The sequence below is a fragment of the Bidens hawaiensis genome, unplaced genomic scaffold (assembly GCF_021521415.1).
Source record: "Bidens hawaiensis isolate Kalapana, Puna unplaced genomic scaffold, B.hawaiensis_p1.1 tig00035082_1, whole genome shotgun sequence".
Classification (NCBI taxonomy): domain Eukaryota; kingdom Viridiplantae; phylum Streptophyta; class Magnoliopsida; order Asterales; family Asteraceae; genus Bidens; species Bidens hawaiensis.
In genome coordinates this window covers 177501-188238 of record NW_027496105.1, presented here as the reverse complement: position 1 = coordinate 188238, position 10738 = coordinate 177501, and the positions used below count along the sequence as shown (strand labels likewise).

Sequence of the window (10738 nt, the reverse complement as noted above, 5' to 3'; positions counted from 1 at the left end):
TTTATAAACAACAAAATGAGCAAAAAAATCCAGGTATCAAATAATTAGAATTTCTTATCTTTTTAAATACTTTAAGACATTACCAAATATGTTTAGTTAAAAACTCAGTTTTATTTCGTTTTGATTCGTTATAGATTTGGTGCTTTCAGAGGCACAACTAAAGAACCTCGCGTTACTTGAAATTCAAAACTTCCTACTCCGAAATAATTATACTCTGCGTTATTTTCCTACAATGCCTTTCCCTGATGAGGATTCTATCATTGCATCAACAAATCGTTTTATGAATGAGGAGCTAGCTTATGATACACAAGTCATGACTGATGAGTTTCAACGACTTCTTATTTCATTAACGGCTGAGCAACGAGATGTGTATAATGAAATGATGAAAGCAAATGATCCAAAGAAGGGGGTATTTTCTTTGTGTACGATTATGGGGGGACGGGGAAAACTTTTTATTTGGAAGACATAATCGGTTTCCATAAGATCTAAAGCTAAAATAGTTTTAAACGCTGCCTCCAGCGGTATATCTTTGTTACTTGAGGGAGGTAGAACCGCTCACTCTAGATTTTTAATTCCTATAAATCTAACTGAGGATTCTACCTGTTCAATAACAAGGAATCCAGATATTTGCAACATAATGAGTAAAACGGATCTTTTGGGACGAGGCTCCTATGATACATAAACATGCTTTTGAAGCCTTGGATAGGACTTTAAGAGATGTATTAAAAAGTGGTAACCGTAACACTTATGAACATCCATTTATGGGGAAAGTTATTGTTTTTTGAGGTGATTTTAGACAAATCCTACAAGTAGTACAAAACGGATCACGTAGTGACATTGTTAATGCTTCACTTAGTTCATCCCACATATGGTCCAAATGCAAGGTTCTTAGGTTAACAAAAAACATGAGGTTAATGGTCGGATGTCAGGCATCAGATTTGGAAGAGACAAGTAGATTTTGCCGAATGTTTGTTGGAGCTTGGTGAAGGAAAACTTGGCAGTGACAATGACGGTAACGCCATTATAGATATACCAGATGATATTTTGATTAGTGATTCATCCGATTATTATTGGAAAATTTTAATGATATTTCATCTTTTTAAGAAAGGGTCATACTTGTACCTTTAAATGAGGTTGTCCAAGACAATAATGACAGAGTTTTGTCTTTGTTTTCTGGAGAAGAAGTTGAACATCTCAGTTCTTATAGTATAGAAAAGTCTGATGGTGTTGGTCCTGGTTTCCAGCATTACACTAACCGAATTTTTTAAATGGTTTAAATATGTCTGGTATGCCTAATTATATATTGGTTCTAAAAGTTGGTGTGTCAATAATATTACTAAGGAATATAGATCAGAAGAACGGTTTATGCAACGAAACCAGATTACAAGTAATTAACTTGGGGAGGCGTTTTATCGAAGTAAAGGTTATTTCAGGTACTAACATTGGGTTTCACACTTATATAACTCGTAGTGGTCTAACTCGTTTAGAAAAGAAACTGTCATTCAAATTGAAACGAAGACAGTTTCCTGTTGTGGTTTGTTTTGCAATGACCATTAATAAATGTCAAGGCCAATCACTAGCAAGAGTTGGCGTATACCTGCGAGAACCGGTTTTTACACATGGTCAACTATATGTGGCTTTATTACGCGTGAAGAGTAGAGAAGGTGTCAAAATGCTTATATTAAACAAGGAAGATAAGTTACAAATCTATACTATATATAAAGCATGAGTGAGGGACCTCTTAATTTTTAAGAGGTACCAAACGTGTTGCTTTTAGTACAAACCATAATGCATAAAATTAAGACACTTTAGGGACAATTTTGTCTTATAACAATTTTGTCTTCTAGCAAAAGCAAAATGTTACAGTTTATTTTTAATTTATTTAAAAATAATTACAAGTTTGGTCCTTTAACTTTAATTACATTTTGTTAATTTATATAATACTTACATATATACCCCTTATTTTAAACCAACTACCCCGACAACGTTTAAACGTTTATAACTTTTTCACACGCTAATATTTTTTTAAAAACATTATACCATAAAAGGAGTATTTTATTCTCTTTAATTTGAGTATAGTATTGTTATACTTTTTTTCATTTTAAAAACTTAACGTGTTAGTGATTACCATTAAAAACCGGCAAACGAATCGGGCGAGTTCGGCCGTTCTAGTCATGGATCTAAAAAGTTAAGGTTGGAATGAGTCGATACAACAAAATGTTAATTTGGTTTGGGTCGGGCCCGGTTTGGGTTGAAAGGGTCAAGCCATAACGAATTTCGGTTAGAACATTGTCAAGCGGAACAGATTGCGGGTCAAGACGAGTTCAATGTAGCGTTACGTGCGCTTCGACATGTAACATCCTAAAATTTTAATGTTGAATAAAGAAAGTTATGTTTAGTGATTTCGCGTTAATTATTTAATATCGAGTAAGGAGCGGATCATGGACTTGGATTAATTGAGATGGGTTAAATGAGAATGGGCCTTAGGTCCATGGGATTTAAGGGATATAAATACCCCTAAACCCAAAAATATCTTTCATTCTATCACTTTTCTAACACACTCCAAAACACACACACCACACAACTTCGCCGCCGGCCGAGGGAAGAACCGGGCAGATCCGAGAGAGAGAGAGAGCGATTAGTTGTGATAACAAGTAAACGAGATCCAAACAAGCTCAAAAAGGTATGATTCTTGATCTTTGAAGTTTAAAGATCCGAGCTTTATAGCGTATATACGACCGAAAATGGTTGGGAAACGTAGTGGGTGATGTCGAACCATAACAAGGGTGTTAAAATCGCCCAAAATGCTGGACAGAAATCAAAGCCGTGGCTGATCTGGGCAACTTCGCCTGCAACTGGGCAACTTCGCCTTCAAAGCGATAACTTCGCCTTCAAAGCGATAACTTCGCCTGAGGCCAAGTTCACCTAATTGATAACTTCGCTTACGGCCAAGTTCGCCTAACTGGTAACTTCGCCTAAAGCCAAGTTCGCCTGATAACTTCGCCTGAGGCCAAGTTCGCCTAACTGGTAACTTCGCTTACGGCCAAGTTCGCCTAACTGGTAACTTCGCCTAAAGCCAAGTTCGCCTGATAACTTCGCCTGAGGCCAAGTTCGCCTAATTGATAACTTCGCTTACGGCCAAGTTCGCCTAACTGGTAACTTCGCCTAAAGCCAAGTTCGCCTGATAACTTCGCCTAGAGCTAAGTTCGCCTAAGGTTTAACTTCGCTTAAAGTCAAGTTCGTTTAGAAAATGAATTAAAAATCTAATGAAAAATGTGTTAAGACAGTTAATGGAAATAAAATTTTTCCAAGCTGACCTGGCAGCTCGACCCAGCCAGGGGCTCTGCCCCTTGGACCCTGCTAGGGGCTGCCGCCCCTAGACTCCGCTGCCAGGGGCGCTGCCCCCGGACCCCCGTTCGTCGTGGGTCATATAAAGATAGAAATACATTATGAGAAGTGATAGTTAATTGATACATATACTTGTTATACAGTCAGCCGTGCACAACTGAAGAAAGAGATTACGATTAACGGTGAACGTAACCGTGTTCAGGTGAGTTTCTAGCCCCATTTATGTGTTATGTTTTCGGGGCTGTGTGCATACTCGATATGTTTGTTAATACGCTTATCCTAAGAGATAAGTGTATGCCTTATGTGAATGATGTGATATGTATGAATGATTGCTTGATGGTATGTGAACGATCTTCGGATATTGCACGTACTGTCAGGTTGTAACGCTAAATATAAGGTAAGTATGATATGTATGCTTATGTGTATGAATGTGATAAAGTTAATAAAAGAAGGAAAGGATGGTTGAATGGTAACGAAGAGGGAATCGAACCCTACTAATATTCGAGAACTAGGGAACCGAACCCTACTAATATTCGAGGAAAGAGGAAAACCGAGCCCTAATAATACTCGTGGAAAGAGGGAAACCGAGCCCTAATAATACTCGTGGAAAGAGGGTACCGAGCCCTAATAATACTCGAGGAAGGAGGGTACCGAGCCCTAATAATACTCGAGGAAGGAGGGTACCGAGCCCTAATAATACTCGAGGAATGTAGGGCGTAATGCTCTTTATAACGTAAGATATGAAGGTAAGTTAATACAAAAGAAAGAATGAAAGTATGAAAGAATGAAAGTATGAAAGTATGAATGTATGAAAGAATGAAAGTATGAAAGTATGAAAGTATGAATGAAAGAATATAAGTTTATGTGTATTGTATAGTGTATGATTAACTAGAACTCACTCAGCGTAGCTGACTTTTAGTATGCACGCAGGTGAGTAGGATGAGGCGGCTTGCTTGAGGAGACACGTGGCATTGAACAAGAGTCTGGCATCTGAAGACTTATGATGTTTTAATTTTAATGCTTTAATGTTGAAAGACAAAGGATGTTTTGAGACAAGTTATGAATTATGTAATGTTTTATGAAAGTACTATATTCCGCGTAAATGTTTTAATTAACTCTGATATTTAGAACTGTGTTTATGAGTAAATCCAACACGAAAGTAGGGCTACCGGTAACGGGGCCTTACACGACACCTGACTGAGCATGCACCGTCGTTGTGTGACATGCTTACTAACACCGGTTAAGATTCCAATGTCGCAATACAAGCATACTATCGTCAGGTTACGCGCGTACTATTGTGAAGCCACGCACATACAGAGACAGTAACACCGGTTACGCATCTGATGTCATGTTTGCGTGCATACCTCGCTGCATCGCGCGGGCACGCAGCTAGGAAAACTACAAATATGGTTTATAAGGAACTATTTACTAATTTGTAATTGTAAAATGGATGCCATTTTAGTTGAATGTTATGTTTTTACATTATTTATATTTCACTTGATGCTAGAAAAGTGTATATGTTACATTATTTATATTTTTCCACCCGTGACGCCCACGGGTCAATAACCTAGTTAAGATCTAAAGTTAAATCAGTCAAACACGCTTTGGCTCAACTAAGATTAACAAGCATATATTTGCAAAACTCAGAACAAAAAAATGGCATAAATCAGTCGAGCATACACTTTCGGTCAACTAAGATTAACAATTTAAGAATTGAGAATTGATATATCATTTCTGGTACACGTTTTACAAGTTTATTACATATTTGAGAAATTTTATTTACACATTTGACATAGTACTTTGACGAAGAAAACTATCGTTTAAAGCATCCGCTCGACGTTCACAAACCGTCACATCATATTCCTTTTTATTTAAAGAAAAAAAAAACCTCTACTTTTAATTACGTATATATACCCTTTTAATTAAAATTAATCTATAAAATGATTACTTTACCCTTATTTATGTTTGTTAAAACTATAAAATATTACATACCCATTTCTTAAATAATTATATTGGTCGGTTCGGCTGAGCAAACCTGGTCATTTTTGAAAACTATAATTAACAATTCAGGTCAAGATTATAATCATAACCAGTACAAGTGTCAGACCATGAACACTAGCAATTTAAATATCTCATTTCTCAGAAATGCTAATGCAATCAATCATGCACACAGACAATCATGCACACAGACAGACACATGAATAGATAAATAGATAGATAGATATATATAGATACAGTTCACCAGTAGAAACTGTGTCAAGTATAGTAAAACACAAATGCAAAAATCCCAATTCTGCATTTTATGTACATCTTTCCACATAAAAAAGAAACCACTAAATTAACTCTCCTATTCCATTTCATGATGATTGATTGATAGATATAGAACATGAAATCCTGTTTTATACCATCACACATCATTACTTAAAACCAGTCAATCCCCCTGCCTGCATAAGTCCATTCATATACCATAAACATGACCTTTTCTTTTCCTATTATTATTACCAATTAAATCATATTTCCATTTCCACCTCACAACGGATTCAAATCCAAAGACGGTTTAAAGTTCACTTTATCCCTTAACAGCAGATGAGACACCGAGTCAGCCAACACCCCGTGTCCGTGCCCCCCATATTGTGTTCCCGGGCTCTGCTTGGCTCGGAACATATCGGGTACAGGATCACGATATATGTTGCTGGGTTTTGAGATCTCGTGAAGGTAAACCGACTGGTTAACGTGCGGGATTTTGGAACAGTTAATGTTGGTTAGCGGAGTTGACGTGCCCGATGTGGTTCGGGGGCTGCATATGGGTGATGGGGACATTCTTCCGTTTAGGTGTTGCGGTGATCTTGAATGTAGAAGTGGGCTTCCGATTGGTGAGACTGGGCATGATATGTTTCTTGGAATTTGAATGTCACTACAATAATATGATTGTTACTATTGCGTAAGTGTAATTACTATTGTTGTTGATATTATTATTTAGGGAGATGTACCTGGAAATAAAGGCGGGTCTTGGCACTCTAAATGAATGGGTAGTGGCGAGTCTATCTGAATCCAATGCTTGTCGGTTTCTTGGATGTCCAGCTCCCTGGAAAATATTAATGAATATATACAACAAAATCCTTTTTGGTCGAACATGAAGTGGATATTGAATAACTTTCTCTCACATATATGAACATATTTTGCAGTTTCTGAGTAAAAGAAGTATTGAGATTTACAGAAACCAAGAAAATAAAGCGAAAAATAAAAGTATTTTCGTTAACAAGAAAAATAATAGGCTTGTAAATGAAACGAACAGACACAAGCAATTAAACAAACGAATTTTATTGTTCGTGTTCGTTCGTTGAAATATATGTTTGTGTTCGTTCATTAACAGTATAAACTGACGGTTCACAAACGTAAACTAACGAACTTAAATGAACAAATGTGAACGAACGTTCACTAATATACATGAACGAGCGAGGCATGTGTTCATGTTTGTTCGTTTAGCTAAATGAGCAAAACTTTTTGTTCATGTTCGTTAATAAACGAATATATTAACGAACATAAACTAACGAACTTTAACGAATGTTAACTAACGAACATATATGAACGAAAGAAATGTGCGCTCATGTTCATTCGTTTACCTAATTGATCAAAACTTTTTGTTCATATTCGTTCGTTTATTAAATACACGAACTCCCTGCTGAACAGTTCAAGAACTGTTCACTGAATGTTCGGTTCGCTACAGGCTTACATGCTGATCAACATAAAGGGAACAAAATAAGCATATAAATAACAATTTATAAAATATAGCAGAGATATTACCCCATTTGGCGGTTGATCAGACGGCTCAGAATATAAAGGCCTTTCTAATGGAGCAGCGTTTTTTACAAAACTGTGTTCCAACAATTGAGCAGCTGTAGGACGATGCAGTGGATTTCTTTGTAAACATTGTCTTACAAAATCTTTCCCTTCCTCTGAAAGATGATCTGGAATAACAGGGAGTTCTTTACTGTTTCCGATCTTAAACAAGGCTGCCACCTGTAACCCAAAATATATACAATTTAGATTTTAATAAAAAATAAAAAATAAAAAATAAAAAGTTATGGATTAGAATTCAAAAAGATAAGTTCTGACCCCCTCATACTGGCTCCAAGGTGGTTTTGTTGTTGCCATTTCCAGAACTGTACACCCGAGACTCCAAATGTCAACTGCAAGGTTGGAACCGTTGCTGTTCTTGATGATCTGTGTTCACAAACCAAAAGATATTAAATTATTAATACTATATAAATACGTGATTAGGGGTGCACACGAGCCGAGCTGCTCGCAAGCTACTCGAGATCGAGCTTATTGCCGAGCTTAAACGAGCCCGGGCTCAAGCCTAAAAGTAAGCCCGTTTAATAAACGAGCTCGAGCCCGATCTTCACTTACCGAACTCGAGCTGGCCCGCGAACCTAAACGAGACTGTCACTAATATAAATTTAATAATATCCATTTATACAATTATACATATTTAATAATTAATAATTAATCTTTATAATATTATTAAAAAATAACTAAATAATATATATATTATGTTATATACAAAATAATAATTGAAAAAAATATATAAAAATTAATTAAGAAATAGTATACGAGCCGAGCTCGAGCTCTGTGTAAGTTAAACAAGCCAAGCTCGGTTTGTTTGCACCCCCACGTATTATTTTATTATATTTTGAGAGCAAAAGATGTTATATTCGAACTAACCTCAGGTGCCATCCAGTAAGGACTTCCTTTGAATGACAATGGACATGTCTGCCCTGTGATCTGCAATGTTTTAAATATGTTAATAATATATGTTACTAAACGTACATATTAACATATAGCATAAACTTACATGTTTTGCCATTCCAAAATCTGCCAACTTGACTCTGCCATTTGGGTCCACGAGAATATTTGCTCCTTTAATATCCCTGAAAATGAAATTTAAGAATGTTAAATAACAAACGAGCAGTTAAAATTAGGTAGGAGTAAGGATTTGCTTAAAATGGTTAACTATTCACCTGTGAATAGTTTTCTTGGCATGTAAATATGCTAGCCCTGACAAGATCTGTTGGGTGTAACTTCGAATTGCCAGCTCACCAAATTGTCCATAATCTTGAAGAAGTTTATAAATCGAACCACCCGATACATATTCCAAATAAATATAAAGTTTGTCATCTACCTGTTTAGAGGTCAAGGGTCAGGTAAACAGAAAAAGACACATTTATCATTTTATCAGTTATCACACTACAGAATCGATCTGGTGTGTTATGAGGTAAAAAACTTGCCATTTCAGATCCATAATACCGCACAATATTCGGATGGCTTAAACGACTCAATAAAGAAACTTCCTGCAAAAATGGAAAAATGTAACAGTCAACAAGTATGACAAAAATGAATGTGCTCAAATTTGTTAAAATACATACCTGTCCCAACTGTTTTGCACTTTCTTTTGACTTAGCATCATCAGAAAACAGTGTAACTTCCTTCATAGCACACATTTCACCGCTATCACTACATCAACATATGACCCGAGAACAGAAAAGGTTTAGATGATTATTTTAATAATAAAGCTTTGTAACCGCATACAACACATTAATCGTTTATACCTGTTGAAACCAACATAAACATGCCCAAACGAGCCTCGACCCAGCAGCTTCCCCTTCTTCCATCTTGAGCCTGGGCTCGGTAAATTATCAGTCCGACCCGGACTTCGCGGTACAGAAGGTGACGTGGCAGCTGAATTTGACTGGGAGAATGGTAGAGAATTTGAGATTGTGACTGGAGGAAGCGGTAACCGGTGACTTTTTTGCTTCACATCTTCGGTTCGGTTATTTTGCGACTCAATGGCTGCACCGCCGGCTCTTGGATGAAGCGGTGTAACTGCCCCACTATGGATCCTTGAGCTCGGACCTGGACTCGTCATCTTCGGGCTAGGAAGTGGAGAATATTCTGGGCTGCCTCTGCTCGGTTGCCAAAACAGCCCCGCCATGTCACCACCTATAGAGTTATGCCCAGAATTCTGGCCCGACCCAGGACTAGAGCACTGACCAGACCCAAGAAAAGGGAAATCGGGGTAAGGTTTTGTGTTAAAAAAAGAAGAGTTTATGACTTGCTCGGTTCCGAATGCGCGCAACGGGCTCCTTGAAGGGCTCGATATTGAGCTGTCGGGAGCACTGAAGACTGCATTATGGTACTGGACCGGAAGATTAGGCACGTGACTGCTTAATGGTTTTCTTCTAGTAGGTGAAGATGATATATGATTATCAAAGAGATGATCTTGTGGTTTTGCCACATCTCTGGAGTGAATCTTCATTGCAGGCAACTGATCCTTAATAATCATACTTCACCAAAAGAAAACAAAAGTTAGTATTTTTCTTATCAACTCATTAGTGTGCATTCAAATGAAATAAGCTTACTTGGAGGGACTGCCAGCTGTCGTTCGACTTCCGGTATCATAATCAGATGCTAACGGGCTAAGTTGGCTTGAATCAGGTGGATCATCACTATCACTACAACAGTCACTAGAAACCGATTCGGCTCCATCAAAATCTGCAGCATCGGGCCGGGCCTGTGTGTATCCACTATGCGGAAGTGGAAGATACGGTGACGGTTTGGACCCCTTTTCATGTCTCGGTTTTCCAGAGATCACAATTCCTGACTCGGTTCGAGCCACACGAGTAGGGTGAACCGGAAGTGGAAGTGGTTGAGCCTGAGGCCTTTCTTGAAAGCTTTGGCATCGAGCCACAAGTTTGGATTCTTTGGAAGGTGAAACGGATCTGGACTCAACCCTAGATAGCGACCCAAGCTCTGAGACTGTGTCACTGCAACCTCTCCTTGAATCACTAGACCTGTTACTCGACTTTTTATCAGAAGGGATTCTAAACTTTCTAATTGTGTCGATAAAGCCATCCTTGGTTGTCTTCTTCTTTGTTTCTTTTGACGATGATTTGCTCCACCATGACCGCATATTTTCTGATACTTTACAGAAGAGACGGAGCACAAAGTAAAATCCACCTGTAGATTCTTTCACATGAGATTACTCAGTATGTCAATGCATTCCACAAAGAGAGTTCTGAATGCAAAGAGTTCATGTTTTAGAATACGAAGATATGACCAAAAGAATAATTGTAAGGTGCTGTAAAACATGTGGTGCAAGAAGTTTGATAAAAATGTAACTTATAGTGGCATTTATTGTTTCCAAGTGTTTGAGCATATCTGCATAAATGAATCTTGAGGATGTTCCTTAAACAGATCCATTTTGTCTATTTGATAAAATTAAGATAAATATAGAGTTTTTATACTAGCCACAGTAATAACCTATCATATACACTGTAAATGATTTGTCCCCAAATGAGTAAGAAGAAACAGGTTTAGGCAACTTTTCACA

General features: G+C 37.5%; 1 protein-coding gene across 2 annotated transcripts; it reads right to left on the bottom strand.

Annotated features, from left to right (window-relative positions):
• Window positions 1-5847: 5847 nt before the first annotated feature.
• On the bottom strand, window positions 5848-10359 carry LOC143587020 (mitogen-activated protein kinase kinase kinase YODA-like). 2 transcript variants are annotated; one of them, XM_077068424.1, is made up of 11 exons: window positions 9768-10359; window positions 8958-9692; window positions 8775-8862; window positions 8633-8699; window positions 8370-8526; window positions 8204-8279; window positions 8074-8133; window positions 7465-7572; window positions 7153-7368; window positions 6339-6433; window positions 5848-6262 (listed from the first exon to the last, which is right to left on the bottom strand). In XM_077068424.1, exons 1-11 carry the CDS (start codon window positions 10316-10318, stop codon window positions 5878-5880), a joined length of 2538 nt encoding a protein of 845 aa, XP_076924539.1. In that variant the 5' UTR covers window positions 10319-10359; the 3' UTR covers window positions 5848-5877. The 2 variants fall into 2 exon arrangements, with proteins under 2 accessions (XP_076924539.1, XP_076924540.1); XM_077068425.1 differs by lacking the exons at window positions 5848-6262; window positions 6339-6433 and adding an exon at window positions 6868-7076 and having other exon boundaries at window positions 7125-7368.
• Between the last annotated feature and the right edge of the window lie 379 nt (window positions 10360-10738).

Coding starts and splice junctions, on each gene's coding strand:
- LOC143587020 (XM_077068424.1), bottom strand. CDS start 10,318: ATGCGGTCATGGTGGAGCAAATCATCGTCAAAAGAAACAAAGAAGAAG. Junction 8,527..8,632: donor TTATGGATCTGAAATGGCAA/GTTTTTTACCTC, acceptor CTAAACAGGTAG/ATGACAAACTTTATATTTAT. Junction 8,134..8,203: donor ATTTTGGAATGGCAAAACAT/GTAAGTTTATGC, acceptor AAAACATTGCAG/ATCACAGGGCAGACATGTCC.